At 44.0% G+C, this 17,922-nt stretch overlaps 1 protein-coding gene across 1 annotated transcript in view; it reads right to left on the reverse strand.

The window, feature by feature from the left end:
• The window catches only part of hsf2bp (heat shock transcription factor 2 binding protein), a 164,175-nt gene that overhangs the window by 19,315 nt on the left and 126,938 nt on the right, over window positions 1–17,922 (reverse strand). Inside the window, exons 6-7 of the mRNA XM_078560488.1 lie at window positions 12,755–12,872; window positions 9,971–10,074 (exon numbers count right to left, since the gene is read on the reverse strand). Coding sequence (XP_078416614.1) covers window positions 9,971–10,074; window positions 12,755–12,872 — 222 coding nt within the window. The remainder of the gene's footprint in view (window positions 1–9,970; window positions 10,075–12,754; window positions 12,873–17,922) is intronic.

Here is a 17,922-nt window from a genome sequence, read left to right on the forward strand (position 1 = left end):
GGGACATGGACGGCATCCACTGCCAGTGGCCACGAAAGTGACAGCAGTGTTCAATTTCTACTCTAGTGACCCTTTCAGGGCTCCACAGGTGACCTCTGTGGGATATCACAAGCCTTCAACCACAAATGCATCAATGAGGTCATGGGTGCCACCTTCGCGTGGGCACACAACTTTATGCATTTCGCCTGGGACCAGGACAGCCAGGATACAAATGATTGGATTTGCCAGGATCTCGGGTTTCCCACAGGGCAGGGTGCCATCGATTGCACTCATGTGGCGCTCAGGTCTCCATAACAGCACGCAATCAACTACAAAAAGCCACAAGGGATTCCATTTGCTGAATGTGCAGCTGGTGTGCGACCACCAGAAATGCATCCTGCAGGTCTGTGCAGTTTCCAGGGAGTGTGCACAACTCCTACATTCTCGGTCGGTTACGGATCCCTGACGTATTCTGGGGTCCACAGAAGCTGCAGGGATGACTCCTCAGGGACAAAGGCTACCCGCTGAGGACGTGGCCGTCTGTGCGGCGGCCTCAGACTGCAGCAGAGCGAAGATATAATGAGGCTCATGCTGCAACTCGGAATTTGGTGGAGCAGACCATCGGGATGCTGAAAATGAGGTTCCGATGCCTGGACCGGTCTGCTAGAGCCCTGCAATATAGTCTACAGGGGCTTCTCGCATCGGCCTGGCACTGCAATGGGGAGAGGAGCTGGCTGAGGAGGAGATGGAGGAGCTGGGGGCCTCCTCGGATGAGGAGGACGCCAACGGAGATGAGGGTGAGGGGGTCCTCGAAGGTGGTGATGATGGAGATTAGGCCCTCGCACTGGCCAGGCGAGGCAGGCACGCTTGGAAGGCCCTCATAGGTGCTAGAGTGTGGAGAGTGATGACGACACAAAGTGAGGAGATCCCATGGATCCTCACATTGCATCCGTGAACGCTTGACTTCAGTCTAGCTTATGGTAAGTTGCAGGGATCAGTAAAGTGTCCAGGGAGTGTGAGGCCCGACCATCATACTGGTCTGAAGGCTGCACAAAGCACATAGTAGAGGCTCTGGGCTGAGACACCTGCCTTTATCTTGTGCAGAAAGGTTTCACATCTGAGTGACATGAACACTGCTCATCAGAACAAGGAGCCACAGGCAGGGAGACATTCTTGGGACTTTATTGTCAATAATGAACAGTATTACAAGTGATTAACACCCGTGCCCCGGCTGTGCAACTACGTCTTCTTCCTGGAAAGGGAGCATGCGGAGTCCATCGATACCATCGAGGCCTTCCATGCTTGGTGGGCACCGCAGGGATTGGGGTGTTTTCTAGACTCTTTTGCTCATATTTTGATTTAATGTTGGTAAGTCTCCTTTGAATTTTGTCTTTGTTTTTTGCAGTTTCCCTTTAAGGGGCTGCTTTTTACTTTGCCCCTGATTTTGTTAATTTAGTTTATTTGGTTGATTCAAAAGAGTTACATATTCTTCCTGGAAAGGGAGCATGCGATGTCCACCAGCACAGTTGAGGCCTTTGGTTCTCGGTGGGCACTGTGGGGACTTGGGTACTTTATAGACCCCTTTGATCACATTTTGATTTAAAGTTGATAAGTTTCCTTTAAATTTTGTTTTTTGCTTTTGCAGTTTCCCTTTAAGGGGCTGACTTTTAATTTGTCCCTTGATTTGTTAATTTAGTTTATCAGTTTTGACTCGAAAGAGTTACATCTTCTTCCTGGAAAGAGAGCATGTGGTGTCCACTGGCACCGTCGAGGTCTTCCATGCTCGCTGGGTACCACGGGGACTGGAGTGTTTTATTGGCCTTCTTAATCACATGTTGGTTTAATGTTTGTAAGTTTCCTTTAAATTTTGTCTTTTATTTTTGCAGTTTCACTTTAAGGGGCTGCCTTTTAATTCACCCCTTGATTTGTTAATTTAGTTTATTTGGTTTGACTTGAAAGAGTTACATCTTCTTAACTTTCCTAACCATGCTGCTATGTCTTGGTGCTCCCCGGCATCCACAGTGGAGGTGAAGGCAGCCTGCTGACTGCTATCCCCTGTTAATGATGATCTTGGCGGGTGTCCTCTGGAGGGCCAAAACCTGGAGGGGCCCAGCCTGCTTTTAAGGGTCCTGCTGTATGGCAGTGGCACCCTCCTCGACCTGTGGAGTTGGAGCTGCTGAGGTCACAGAAAGAGGGGATTCGGATGGGCCTACACTCCCAGAGTCACCTGGCTGGATGGCCATGGGAAGGGGGTTGAGGGGGAACACCTGCTGATCCTCCTCCCTATGGGTTCCCAAGGGCCCCAGGCTGACTCACTAAGAAGGGGTAGCTGGAGTGAGATCGAGCTACCCCGCACCCCTCTCGCATACATACTGTTGGAGGCCAACTATGGTATCAGCGATAAGAGTTGAGCCCGTGCAGCAATGCAGGAGCGGTGTCCTGGACCAAGGTCTCCATGTGGCTGTAATCCTGTCAGTGTTGACCTCGGTGCATTGGCTATCACCTCAGCTTGAAGGCGGAAGGATTCCTCCATTGTGCCTTGCAATCTGAGGAGTGCAGCGGACATCCCTTCCTGATGTTCCTGAGCTTGCCTTTGCAGCTCCAGCAATTCTGACATGACAGAGTCCAAAGGCTCGTCATCTGACTCAGACTCAGCAAATTTCTGGCCTCTAGCTATCCTTTGGGTGCTGGACACCTGGAAAGTCCCTGCTGCCGCCTGCTGTGGATCAGGCAGTGCAATATGCTCACCAGATTGTGATCCTGAGGCTAGTCCAAAGCTAGGTCCCACTGAGGTGTGTGTCTCTGCACTGGTGGAGGGTGTGGGTGAGCGCTGCGACGGTCTTCAAGGAGGGTGCCTTCAGATTTATCTTCAGATATTTCTTCAAGACTTGATTGGAGGCCCTGGTCGTGGACTCCATCAGCTGTTTCCCAGATGTGCCTGCGGAAGCAAGGGGAGATAATTACTGCATGGCAGTGGCCTGTGAAACAGGAGACATCACTCACAGAATGGTTGTTTGATGAATGTTGCACTGCTGGACCCTCACTTGGTAGAGCACTGCCAACGTCACTGTCAGCACAGGACCAGTCCAGATTGTCACCTACCAGCTGGGTGGCTTCAAAGTTCATGGGGACCTTGATGTCTGGCATTCCTCCACCGGTCTGCAACCTCTCCCTCTTGTTGTGTGCCAGTTTGTCCTGCACGAATAGAGATGGAGAGGGAGTAAGCACAATGCCTGTCAGGCCAGATGATAAGTATGCCTGGCATGTGTGGGTGATGAGTGGTCCCATGGAAGGGATGAGGACAATGAAGGTGTGTATGAGAGAGTGAATGATGATGTCCCTTGAACTGGCAGTGAGCGAGATCCCTGTGAATGTGTGATGGGTTTGTTAGTGTGTGAATTCAGAGTTTGAGAAGATTGACTTACCTTGGTGGAATGGGGGAAATCATTCATCCTCTTGCGGCATTGGGTGGCTGTCCTCTTTTGAAGGGTGTTGGCGCTGACCACAGATGCCACTGCCTCCCAAGCCTGGTTTGTCATGTTGCTGCCCATCTTGTGGCCAGAGAGGGAGGAGGACATAGCAGCAGGCCTCCACAGCATCCAAAATGCATTCCAGTGACGCATTACTAAACCCGGGGCCTGCAATTTTTTTGTCTTTTGTGGACATCTTCCTTGCAGCAGTCGTGGGCTGGAAGCACTGAGATGTGTGTGCACACGGCTGGACATTAAACATGATGCCCACGTGATGAAGCGGCGAGGTGATAGTGTGGCGGGTGAATGAGAGCCTGCCCACCATGGAAACGGCATGTTTCCCGGGAATGCATAAGTAATGTGGTGGGTTTGGGACGATACAACGTGAAAACCCGCCATCGCGGCTGGTGGGTAAAACATTGTTTTACCCGCCCGCTACCGCACTTAGTGCAAATATGGGACAATTCCGCCCTCAGTCCTTGATGGCCTTAGCATTAATGTGAGACCGTGATCCGTCATTGTGGACACCCCAGCCAATGCAGAATTCCTTCCTGCATGGACCCTGCAGAAGCCTGTTAGAGCTGGTGATGCTTCACATGGATAGCTGAGAGTCCTTGGCATGGTCCATCACACAGGCCCATTCTACTCTCTCTCTCTCTCTCCTCATGTCCTAAAACCATGGTCTTTCAATGATGTCCAATGCACTTTGGTTGCAAACCTTTTATGTGAAGTCTACTGCCACCCTTGATAAGGAGATGAGCAGGCCACACAAATATCCATGTGAGGTTTGAAAAGGCTTCGAACATACAAACATCTGAAATAGAAGCAGAAGTAAACCATTTGGCCCCTTCAGTCTGCTCCGCCATTCAATATGGTCACGGCTTATCTATTTGTGATTCGAACTCTACATTCCCATCCACCCCTGATAATCTTTGATTCCCTTGTGTAACAAGAATCTAGCTACCTTCACCTTAAAAATATTCAATAAACTCCACCTCCACCGCCTTCTGAGGCAGAGAGTTCCAAAGTTGCACAATGATTTAGATATGTGGGCCAAATATAATATTTCCAAGTTTGCTGATGACACAAAACTAGGTAGGAATGTGAGTTGTGAGGAGGATGCAGATGCTTCAAGGGGATTTAGACAGGTTAAGTGAGTGGACAAGAACATGGCAGATGGAATATAATGTGGAAAAATGTGAAGTTATCCACTATGGTAGGAAAAACAGAAATGCAGAGTATTTTTTTAAATGGTGAGAGGTGGGAAGTGTTAACGTCCAAAGGGGCCTGGGATGTCCTTGCTCATGAATCACTGAAAGCTCGCATGCAGGTGCAGCAAGCATTAGCTAGGCAGATGGTATATTGGCATTTATTGCAAGAGGATTTGAGTATGGGAGTAAAGATGTCTTACTGCAATTGTGTACTGCCTTGGTGAGACCTGGGATATTGCATACAGAATCTTTACAGTGCAGAAGGAGGCCTTCGGCCCATTGAGTCTGCACTGGCTCACTGAAAGAGCATTCTACCTAATCCCACTCCCCTGCCTTATCCCCGTAACCTTGCACATTCTTTCTTTTCAGATAGCAATCCAATTCCCTTTTGCATATCTCAATCAAACTGCCTCCACCACCCTTTCAGGAAGTTTGTTCCAGGCTCCAACCACCCTCTGGGTGAAAAAAGTTTTCCTCACATCACTTCTACTCCTTTTGTCCATTATTTTGAATCTGTGCCCTCTAGTTCTTGATGTACTATTGAGTAGGAATAGTTTCTCACTATTTATCCTGTCCAGACCCCTCAGGATCTTGAATACCTCTCAGCCTTCTTTTCTCCAAGGAAAAGAGACCCAACCTATCCAATCTATCCTCGTAGCTACAGTTGTTTATCCCTGGAATCATTCTTGTGAATCTCCTCTGTATTCTCTCCAATGCCTTCAATCCTTCCTCAAGTGTGGTGGCTAGAACTGAACGCAGTACTCCAGATGAGGCCTAACTAGTGTCTTATACAAATTTAACATGACTTCCTTACTCCTGTACTCAATGCCCCTATTAATGAAACCTAGGATGCCATATGCTTTATTACCTGCTCTCTCAACATGCCTTGCCACCTTCAATGACTTATGTACATATACACAGATCCCTTTGTTCCTGCACCTCCTTTAGAGTTTCTCCCTTTATTTTATACTGTCTCTCCAAAATGAATCACCTCACACTTCTCTGCATTGAACTTCATCTGTCATTGTCTGCCCAATCACCAATATGCCTATGTTCAAGACTATCTTCATCGCAGTTGACAATGCTTCCAATCTTTGTATCATTTGCAAATTTTGAAATCATGCCCTGCACACCACAGTCTAGTTCATTAACGTATATCAGGAAGAGCAAGGGTCCCAACACTGATCCCTGGGAAACTCCACTGCAGACCTTCCTCCAATCTGAAAAACAACCATTTATCACTACTTTCTGTTTCGTGTCACTCAGCCAATTTCTTATCCAAGTGCCTACTTTCCCTTTTATTCCAGGAGCTAAAATTTTATGCAAAAGTCTATTGTGTGGAACTGTTTCAAATGCCTTTTGAAAATCTATATACCCCACATCAACAGTATTGCCCTTATCAACCTTCTCTGTTACCTCAAGATAAAACTCCAGCAAGTTAGTTAAACATGATTTTCCCTCAATGAATCCATGCTGGCTTTCTTTAATTATCCCACGCCTGTCTAAGTGACTATTGATTTTGTCCTGAAGTATAGTTTCCAGAAGTTTCCCTACCACTGAAGTTAAACTGACATTTTGTAGTTGCCAGCATTATCCTTGCACTCCTTTTTGAACAAGGGTGTAACATTCGCAATTCTCCAGTCCTCTGGCACTACCCCCATGTCTAAGGAAGACTGGAAGATTATCACCAGTGCCTCTGAAAATTCCACTCTCACCTCCCTCAGTTTCCTCGGATGCATTTCATCTGGTCCTGGTACCTTATCAATTTTAAATAAAGATAGCCTTTTTAATACCTCCTTCTTCTCAATTATAAATTCCTCAAGTGTACCAGTTACCTCCTCTCTCACCTCAGCCTGGGTAGCATCCTCTTCCTTTGTAAAGGCAGGTGCAAAGTACTCGTTTAATACCTCCGCTACTTCGTCTGCCTCCACATGCAAGCCTCCTCTTTTATCTCTAATTGGCCCTACCCTTTCTTTTACCATCCTTTTATTACTTACATGCTTATAGAAGACCTTGGAATTCCCTTTTATGTTAGCTACTAGTCTCTTTTCATGCTCCTTCCTTGTTTTTCTGATTAGTTTTTTATCTTCCCCTCTGGTCCTTCTATATTCAGCCTGATTCTCCATTGTATTTTCTATCTGACATCGGTCGTTGGGGTACTTCTTCCTTTTCATCTTCACTCTATTTCTCTTGTCATCCAGGGCATTCTAGATTTATTTGTCCTACCTTTCCCCTTCAAGGAAATATACCTTGACATTGCTTGTGATACTATCTCTTTGAAGGTAGCCCAATGTTCAACCACTGTCTTTTCCCCCAACATTTGATTCCAACTCACTCAACTTAGATGCATTCCCATCCCATCAAAATTGGCTTTCCCCCAAATAATTATCCCTGATCTGGATTAAGGAGTAGGCCATTTAGTACTGAAATGGGAAGTGTGATGAAATGTGTATATTTTTATATTTCTGTGTTTATGTATATATTCTGTGTGGTTAAGGGTAAAGCTGTATATGTGTGTCCAAGTTTAATCAAAGGAGAGGTTGTTGGAGTCAGATTGCCTGTGAAATCTAAGGGATGAAAGGCTAAAGGTGTTATCTTCTTGCATTTGGTAATGAGGCCTTATGGTGGGTCTTAACTTTCAAAAAACAGAGTAGATCTGAAATTTGCATTTGGGGACAAGTGTTGAAATTGATTTGTAGCTCTTGCATTTCAAAGGAGTCTCAAAGGTAAAACAGAACTGCTGTATTTCACAGATTCATGAGCAAACAGGGGCAGAGGCGTTAAATTTTATTGACCCAAAATAGAGGGCAAATAGGAACATGGAAGGTTTTAATATTTGGGATCCTGAGTTTTCAAAGGGATATTTAAAGACAATAGAGAACTAAGATGAAAGGGGTAAAAAGGTACTTATGAAAACAACTCAATTATAAAGCAACTCAGTTTTGGTCCAGGATGCCATTCATCCTGCAAAACAGTTTATTTTTTCTCCCTTTGGAAAAACCACATCAGCGTGGGTTTGTTCTGGGAAGTCGTAGATTGTACTACTGTTTAAAAATGAAAGCAATTTCTCGGTTTGGGTAATACTTCCTGGATTTTATGGTTAAGAATTTATTAGGGCTGTTGCCACAAAGATAGTTTTATTGTGTACCTTTGATAAAGCTCCTTGGGGGTTATTTTTGTAAGATTTTTCTAACGGTGTATCTTTTATCTTTCTTTTAATAAACATTTTAATACTTCAAATTTCAAAAGTTATCACTGGAGCCCTGTACTTTTGTGTTCAGTAGCTTTCCATCCTCATTTCTACAATACAAAAAATAGATTACGATTATATGGGGTGGATTACAACCTGAGATCTGGCTTGTTCAGCATTAACATTAGCTGCAGTCGTAACAGGAGGAGTTTCTTCACTCTAGAGGATGATAAATCTTTGTAATTCTCTACCCCCGAGGGCTGTGGAGGTTCAGTCATTGAGCATGTTCAAGACAGAGATCGATAGATTTCTCGATAGTAAGGTGATCAAGGGATATGGGGATAGTGCGGGAAAATGGTGTTGAGGTACAAGATCAGCCATGTTCTAACTGAATAGGCCAAATGGCCTACTTCTGTTTCTAATTCCTATGTTTCTCAGTAGCAGCACCGTTCATTTGCCTACATAACTATCAAATTCACAATTACTACTATGTTCCAGCCACTATCCAGTCTGTTATCGCACGGTGCGAAGTACAGGACTGCACTCCTTTGTGGTGTTGTCATTCCCACTAGAATTCAATGCTTCTTTTAATTTGTTCCTAGGATGTGAGTGTCACTGACAAGGTCAGGATTCATTTCCCTAATTGCCCTTGAAAAAGGTGGTGGTAAGCCACCTTCTTGAACTGCTGCAGTCCATGTGTTGTAGATACACCCACGGTGCTGTTAGGAAGGGAGTTCCAGGATTTTGACCCAGCAACAGTGAAGGAATGGCAGTATAATTCCAAGTCAGCATGGTGCCTGACTTGAAGGGGAACTTGCAGGTGGTGGTATGCTTATGCATCTGTTGCCCTTGTCCTTCTAGTAATGCTGCCAATCAAGCGGGCCTTGCCACCCTCAGTGCTTCCTGCAAGTGGTGTTCAACATGGAGGATGAATCAGTACTCCTCCAAGCCCACTAGGAAAATGGAAACTCTTGATGCCCAGAAATGGGTCAAACAAAGATATTTGAATGGTGAAACTTTAGTGGCCCTTAGCGCTAAGCAGCTGAAAGCTATAGCTAGGGAGGTAAATTATAATTGCCCAGTAAAATGAAGAGAAGTGTACTGATCCAGTTGTTGGTAGAACATTTGGATCTGACGTTACTGGTAGAGCAGTTAGATGTAGAGCTCAGCCATGAATCCGAATCCCCTCCCCTAACCAATTTCGAGCTGGAAAAGCTCAGATTACAGCTAGGGTTTCAGGAGAGAGAAAGGGAAAAAGAGAGAGAGAGAGAGGAGAGAGCAAGGGAACAGGAGAGAGAAGGAGAGAGAGAAAGGGCAAGAGAAGAATTCCAGCTCCGTAAATTTGAAACGGAGCTAACAGCCCAAAGGGAGAGAGAGACTCGACAGGGATGGGCAACAAATGGTGGCCTAGCCAGCAATGCCTACATCACATGAAAGAATAAAAATAACTAAACAAAAAGAACTTAATTATTAGATATCGAGACACACAACTAAGAAGTTTATCTTAAAATCCTTGGGTTCTGCAGCTCCACTTCTGTTGAGTTGGGCGTAAGAAAGCAACTTCCTCCTCTTCAGAAAATTCCTACTATCACCAGACTCTGTTTACGATTCACCCATCTCTGTCTCCAAGTTCTGTTCTTCTGCAAACATGTGCCAAACATATATCTTTTTGGAGTTACACGTATGATCTTGGACACCTCTGACAAATCTCCTTTTAATGTTCATGGCACTGAGCAACAACAGAACATTGGAACATGGAGCACAACCCCAACTTCTCCTGTCTCTTCACATAACTCAAGTCCCTCAACGAGTACCACTTTGGTCATTTTTTTTTCTCTTCTGCATCCACATAACCATAATCACCGATTCAAACAATCCCTTAGGGCTGATTGTCTGCTAACTGCTGCTGATCCACAGTTTCTGTAAACTGCTTTGCAGTTTCTTGTAATATTAGCTAAAAAAGCTAAATTTCAATCTGATGATTACTTGCCTAATACCCAAATCCACAGCCTCCACTCCGATTGTAATTCAGGACAAGATTAAAGAAATCAGAATTTATCAAGCTTAAGCTACAATATAAGAAAAAAGACACTGTTGCTTCCATCTCATAAAAGACTTACCTTCCAGAAGCCAGGATAACAAAGGGATGAATCCTGGGCTCTCACTGATATATTGCAAGCCTTTCAGGTTAATGCTTACATTGTATAAACACATTAACATTAGTCTGGAAAAGAAGAAATTTTGTCCAACATTAAATCGTTGCCTAGAAAATCAATCAATGTAATTTTTTGTAAGCATACAGTTGTAGAAATTACATCTCAAAAGGATACCATTCCATTAAATGAACCTATGCCAAGGAGACTGGTGAGCAGCATTGTTTTGGTTTCTGGAGAGGGGGCACTAAGCTCCCACCTGAAGTTGGGTGAAATTGGCTGTGATTCCCGAGTGATTGGGGATGTGCCATGTTCTGAGTGAAGGCAGAGAAGGCCCATAGTTTTAGAGTTATGGGTTCATAGAGTTATGCGGATGTGCCTGACAAGAATAATACTTGAGAAACATCATATGTGCATTGCAGTCAGCCCTCCAGATACAGCCTGAGAACAGTGGACTCTCTGGAAACAGCTTGGGAGCCGTGGGCTGTGAAACACAGACTATAGCTCTAGCGCAGGTCAGGGACAGGTAACACAATACCCTCCATACTGGATACTTGGGCAACAACTTTAAACCCTCATGATGGGTAGGAGAGGCGTGGGGTGGGAGGATGGTTAAAATTTCAACAATCTGAAATCTAACATGCCCACTTTGGTTTTAACCATGGCAGATTTGGTGGTGAGGCAAATAACCTGCTTGCACAAGATGGGTCAGTTATTCAAACATACTAGTGAGGCTGTGTTCCTCAAATTTTAACAGACATTTAGATTTAAGGCCTACAAGCTGTGTTTCTCAGAGATCATGTTCCCTGCAGCTGAAGGGGGAACACAAATGGCTGGACCCTGCATCCAAGTTCTTTTTCAGCACTTCCTGTGGGCTAGGAGGTGCAGGAGTGCTTTCCTCCAGTAAACCTGCCTCCCTCCCCGTGATCTGCCACTTTGCTCCCCACCTCCTTCCTTGCTGTGATTGCCACTTCTCTTTCTCAATGTCCCCTCCTCCCCATTATCCACCTTCCCTTTCCCAGCTCCCCGTTACTTTACTTTACTCCTCCCCATGATTCACCCTTGTTCCTGACATCTAACTGTTTACCAGCATGACCCACCGCCATGCTCCCCTTCAACCTATGGTGTATCCCTTCCCTCGGTCCCTGCGACCCCTCTAGTAAAAGCATTCTCTACCCACACCAAGCCTTCGTGCCCTTCCTAAAATGGGATGCCTAGTGATAGAGAGCTTGGAGGCAAGGGGGCCAGGAAAATAAGGGAGAACCATGTTGGAATGCCTCCCCGACACACTCCCACCGCTGCAGAAGTTTCCCATGGACAGGCAGCGATCAGATCAGCTGTTCACACCATAGAAGCGGGCAGCCAATTAAGCTGATTATGAACCCAATTAACTTTGATTTTGGGGGCTCACAGATTTTTTGCCACTGGCTGAACTGCCCCCCACTGCCGCATGCGGAGTATGTAATCTCTGTGGTTTCCTGTGGCAGGTGGGGAGCCATTGAAGTGAATCCACAATCCAAACAATTCCTCCACAGGGTTTCCCCTCTGCCCTGAGGGGCCTAATGGCTTTGGCCCTCATAATTTGAACTTTAAATTCACACATCTGAGGGTGCTTTCATATTCAGGCACCCTTGTGACTGATTCCCAAATTTCCTCAGCAGTGCTCACCACTCCCTGTGGGGCTGCCAAGATGGACATCTGACTGGGCCAGCAGCATTGAGAGCCCAGCTGCAATCTCAATCGGACAGCAAGCACAGAGGCACCCAATTAGGAGGTCGGCCTCTGGGAAGATGATGCCATTGGAAACATTTCAGTAAGTGCAGACTCAAGACCCGCAGCTGGTCCTGAAACCTGTGGGATAATCCATCCCAATATTCCATCTGAGGCTGAACTAATGTTTTACATGTGTTTCGCATAACTTCCTGGTTTTTGCACTCTATTAATAAAGCCCAGGATACCTTAGGTCTTATTAACTGCCGCTGGGTCAAAATCCTGAAACTCCCTTTCTAACAGCACTGTGGGTGTACCTACACCATATGGACTGCAGCGGTTCAAGAAGGCAGCTCACCACCACCTTCTCAAGGGCAACTAGGGATGGGCAATAAATGCTGGCCCAGCCAGTGAAGCCCACATCCCATAATGAACAAAAAAAAACTCCTGTTAATTTTTTCCCACCTTCAACGATTTATGCACGAACACTCCTAAATCTCTCTGTCCTTGCACCCTCTTTAAAATTATATCATTTAGCTTGTATTGTCTCTCCTCATTCTTCCTCCCAAAATGCATTACCTCATTCTTTTCTGCATTGAACTTTATCTGCCACAAGTTCACCCATTCCACCAGCCTGTTTATGTTCTCTTGAAGTCTGTCACTGTCCTTTTCACTGATTACTACACTTTGAATTTCATGCATCTGTGAACTACAAAATTGTGACCTGTACTCCCAAATCCAAGTCATTAATCAAATAAATATTTCATAAAGTAGAACATTTTACACAATGCAGAATGAGACAGGGATGAGGAGACCCTATGGTTTGGTATCACTCAATTATGACCTCAAGAACATTCATCACGAGGATGCACTCTGTAGCTTTTCCGAATGTCACTCAGAAAGCACAGCTCAGCTTCAGTTGTTTTTGAAGGAGGCTTAAAGGAGCTCTTTCAAGAGTCTTATTTTTATTGCTTTGGAAGTCAATTCCCGATAAAGTAGATTTCTAGAAAACAGTAAGACTGATGTTGATGCAACACTCACACTTTGAGCTTGGTGCACAGACCTGCCTTCATTTCCGCTAGGAGCTGCAACAGTGTTTCCAAGAGAATTTGAGAAGAATTAACCAAGAACTCCCGACCACAGGCCACAGCAGCCACATCTGTAGTTAACAAAAAAGCCATATATAACATAAATAAGTACACAGTAGATAAAGGATTGGATTTTCCTCCGTAAAAATATCACTATCAGAAGTATTTTAAAATGCACTTCAATCTGCTAGTGATCCTATCATAACTCTCTGGCAATCTCACTTTGACATTGTGGGAAAGAAGAGGAGGAAATTATGCAATGGTATGGTTTTTAAGTTGGGTAGAGCGGGAAAGAAAAAAATCCAGCAGTAATACAACATTTCATTGACCGTAGGAACTGAAAGGGCATGTAGCCACTTCTGTTAGTGCCAAACCAAAATAATGGTAGTAAAGTGAAGCTGTTTGAAGTTGGTTCAAGGTAGCAAAGGATCCTGAATTTACTGACCTCCTGTACTGATGTGCTGCCAAAAATTGGGAAAAGGAAGGATCAAATTGCTGGCACTGAGGTTAGAAAGTCTATGCAGGGCAAGATGCAGGTGTAATGAAAGGCAGAGACATTGGAAGTGAGTACAATACCTAGTAACCCTTGCACAAAATTGTTCATCATTGCTCAGTGACCTCATGATGTTAACAAAGCAGCTGAAAAAGTTGATAAAAATCAAAATCTAAAAATCATTTGGCCCAAAGGCTTGCAATATGTATACTGAAGAAAGTCAGAGGGCTGGAATATTCCCTCCTGTTAATTATATATTATGTTTTAGTTTATGCAGGAGTTGGGCATTAACTGGAGATTCATTTGTACCCCTAGGCATTGGAATAGATTAAGTCGATCTTGTCAGCAGAGACAGGTTCTTAAAGCTTCTGCGGAAAATAGGCTGGACTTCTGGGCGTCATTTCTTCTTTCCACATGAACATGCTTAGTTCTGTCAGTTACAATGGAGCAATATCAGACACTTTCAAGATCAGCAATGGGGTAAAGCAGGGCTGAGTCCTGGAGCCAACTCTCTTTGGTATATTTTTCTTCATGCTGCTATTGTACACTTTCGGTGACTCAAGTGAGAGTATCTACGTGTAGATCTCACAGCAAGCTGTTCAACTTGGCAAGACTGCGTGCCAAGACCAAAGTGCGTAATGTCCTAGTTTGTGAGTTGCTGTTTGCTGATGGCGCCGCGCTGGCATCCCATACTGACGATGGAAAAGGACAAAGGACAGTTTAGAGTAAGGATAATTGGGAGAAATCCAACTTCAATAGGCAAGAACGGGTCTGGGTCGAATTAATTGGAGTCAAAGTTTGGCAGGAGAAACAGTAACTGAGCAATGGGCTATCTTCAATGAAGAGACAGTTCAGGCACAATCAAGGCATAATTCCTTCAAAAGGGAAAGATAGGGTAAACAAAGCCAGAGATCCTGGATGACAAAGGAGATAGAAATTAAGATAAAGAAGAAAAAGTGTGCTTATGACAGATATCTAGTAGAAAACACATTGAGAACCAGGCTGGATATAGAAAGTTTAGAGGAGAGGTGAAAAAGCAAATAAGAGAAGCAAAGAGGGAGTATGAAAAGAGACTGACAGCTAACACAAAAGGGAATCCCAAAGTCTTCTATAGGCATATAAATAGCAAAAGGGTGGTAACAGGGGGAGTATGGCCAATTAGGGATCAAAAGGGGATTTATGCATGGAGGCAGGGGCATTAAATGAATACTTTGCTTCTGTCTTTACCAAGGAATAAGACGCTACCCAGGCCATGGTGAAAGACAGGGTAATTCTGAAGCTAGGAGTGTTTAAAATTGATGAGGAAGTATTGGATAGGCTACTGTACTTAAAAGTTGATAAGGAACCAGGGCCCGGTGAGATGTATCCAAGGATGCTGAAGGAAGTGAGAGTGCAAATTGTGGAGGGACTGGACGTAATTTTTCATTCTTCATTATACACATTTATGGGGAGGTGGTGGCATAGTGGTATTTTCACTGGGCCAGTAATCCAGAGACCCAGGGCAGTGCCCAGGTTTGAATCCCACCACGGCAGACGGTGAAATTTGAATTCAATAAAAAAAAACCTCAAATTCAAAGTTTAATGATGGCCATGAAATCATTGTCAGTTGTTGTAAAAACCCATCTAGAAACTAGAAGCAGGAGTGGGCCCTTCGTGCCTGCTTTGCCATTCATTATGATCATGGCTGATCTTCTATCTCAACGTCATATTCCTGCTTTCTCTCCATACCACTTGATGCCCCTAATATCCAAAAAATGATCAATTTCTTTCTTGAATATACTTAGTGGCCTCCACAGCCTTCTGTGGGAGAGAATTCTACAAGTTAACCACCCACTGAGTGAAGAAATGTTTCCTCATCTCAGTCCTAAATGGCCTGCCCCGTATCCTGAGACGGTGGCCCCTGGTTCTAGACTCCCCAACTAGGCGAAACATCCTCCCTGCATCTAGTCTGTCTAGCCCTGTTGAACTTTATATGTTTCAAACAGATCCCCTCTCATTCTAAACTCTAGTGAATACAGGCCTAGTCAAACCAATCTCTCCTCATCGGACAGTCTTGCCATCCCTGGTATTAGCCTAGTGAACCTTTGCTACACTCCCTCTATGGCAAATATATCCTTTCTTAGATAGGGAGGCCAAAACTGCATGCAATACTCCAGGTGTGGTCTCACCAAGGCCTTGTATAATTGCAGTGAGATATCCCTATTTCTAAACTCAAATCTTCTTGCAATGAAGGCCAACATAACATTTGCCTTCCTAATTGCTAGCTGCACCTGCCTGTTTACTTTCATTGACTGGTTTACAAGGATATCCAGAACCCTTTGTACATCCGCATTTCCCAATATATCGCCATTTAAATAATACGCTGCCTTTTATTTTTCACACCCAAGTGTATAACTTCACATTTATCCACATTATACTGCATCTGCCATGTGTTTACCATGAACATACAACTTGTCTAAATCGCCCTGAAGCCTCCTTGCATCCTTCTCACAACCCCGCCCAGTTTTGTGTCATCAGCAAACTTGGAAATATTGCATTTGGTTTCCTCATCCAAGTCATTTATATTTTTGGTTAATAGCTGGGGCCCAAGCACTGATCCCTGCGGTACACCACTAGTCACTGCCTACCATCCGGAAAAAGACCCATTTATTCCCACTCCCTGTTTCCGGTCTGTCAACCAATTCTCAATCCATGCCAGTATATTACCCCCCGGTCCCATGTGCTTTAATTTTGCCCACCAGCCTCTTATGTGAGACTTTATCAAAAACCTTCTTGAAATCCAAATACACCACATCTACTGCTTCTCCCTTATCTATTCTACTAGTTACATCCTCAAAAAACTCCAGTAGATTAGTTAAGCATGATTTCCCTTTCATAAACCCATGCTGACTTTGTCTAATCCTGTTAATGCTTTCCAAGTGTTCTGTTACCATGTCTTTTATAATAGACTCTGGCATTTTCCCCATTACTGATGTTAGGCTAACTGGTCTGTAATTCTCTGTTTTTTCTCTCCCTTTTTTTAAAAATAGTGGACTTACAATTGCCACCCTCCAATCTGTAGGAACTGTTCCAGAGTCTATAGAATTTTGGAAGATGACAACCAATGAATCCAATATTTCCAGGGCCACTTCCTTTAGAACTCTGGGATGCAGATTATCAGGCCCTGGGGATTTTTCAACCTTTAACCCCATTAATTTCTCTTGCATCATTTTTTTTCTCTCTAATACTGATTTCCTTCAATTCCTCCCTCTCACTAGACCCTTGGTTCCCTAACATTTGGTTTGCTAATGCCCTTTAGGGAAAGAAATCTGCCATTTGGTCTGGCCTACATGTGACTCCAGACCCACAGCAACGTGGTTGACTCTTAAATGGCCTTTGAAATGGTCTAGCAAGCCACTCAGTTCTCAAGAGTAATTAGGGATGGGCAATAAATGCTAGCCTAGCCAGTGATGTCAAAAATCCCATGAAGGAATAAAGCAAACAGTGGTGGTGTGAGAGGACTGGAGAATTGTAAATGTTACACCCTTGTTCAAAAAAGGGTGTAAAGATTAGCCCAGCAACTACAGGCTAGTTAGTTTTATTTCAGTAGTGGGGAAATTTCTAGAAACAATAACGCGGGACAAAATTAATAGTCACATGGACAATTACGGGTTAACTAAGGAAAGCCAGCATGGATTTCTTAATAGAATATCATGTTTAACTAACTTTCTGGAGTTTTTTGATGAGGCAATAGAGGGGGTTGATGAAGGCAATGCTGTTGATGTGGTGTACATGGACTTCCAAAAGGCATTTGAAACAATGCCACACAACAGACTTGGGAGCAAAGCTACAGCTCATGGAATAAAAGGGACAGCAGCAACATGGATACAAAATTGGCTGAATGACAGGAAACAGACAGTAGTGGTTAATGGATGTTGTTCAGGCTGGTGGAAGGTTTGTATATTAGTAAGCACGCACGGTCCATGAGGGAGGCTTCGCCTGAATGAGACAGAGACCGAGTGAGTACAATTGGAATTTGGTTCAAAGTGGGAATTCGGTGCATAGGGAGAAAGCGGTGCTTTAGATAAGGTTTACTGCAAGAAGTAAAGTGTGCTGAGTGGGGAGTGCGGTGACGGCAGGGAGGAGGTGCTTTTCTCTTCTATTCTTTTTCAGCTTCCAGTAGTTGATTTCCACTTTGGTGCAGCAGGAGCAGGAAAATCAGTAACTGATATTATTAAAACTGTAAGTTTTATTATTGTTTTAAGCACTGTATTGTTTTATCAGTATTGTAAAGTTTACTGGCAGTGCCAAAATCTATTGGGAGGTGTAGGCTTTTTAATTATAAATTAATTAGAAATTATTAATTAACACATGTGGGAGCTTCTGGATACCGGTGTGATCCAGGGCAAACACATCTGTGTCAGAAAGATATAATAATTTCCATAATGTTATTGGAATTTATTGTAAAATAGAGTAATAGTGAGGTGTGTCTATGTGTGTGTCTGCGTGAGACTTAATCGAATTAGAGGAAACTAGTCTGGGTGCTTTGATGTAAAAAGTTAGATTAGAAATGTTAATTAGGTAAACATGGGAAGTTTGAGAATGTGAAGTGTAAAGGGAACATTTGCATTATTAAACAAACTATAGTG

The sequence above is a fragment of the Cetorhinus maximus genome, chromosome 16, assembly GCF_964194155.1.
Source record: "Cetorhinus maximus chromosome 16, sCetMax3.hap1.1, whole genome shotgun sequence".
NCBI lineage: Eukaryota > Metazoa > Chordata > Chondrichthyes > Lamniformes > Cetorhinidae > Cetorhinus > Cetorhinus maximus.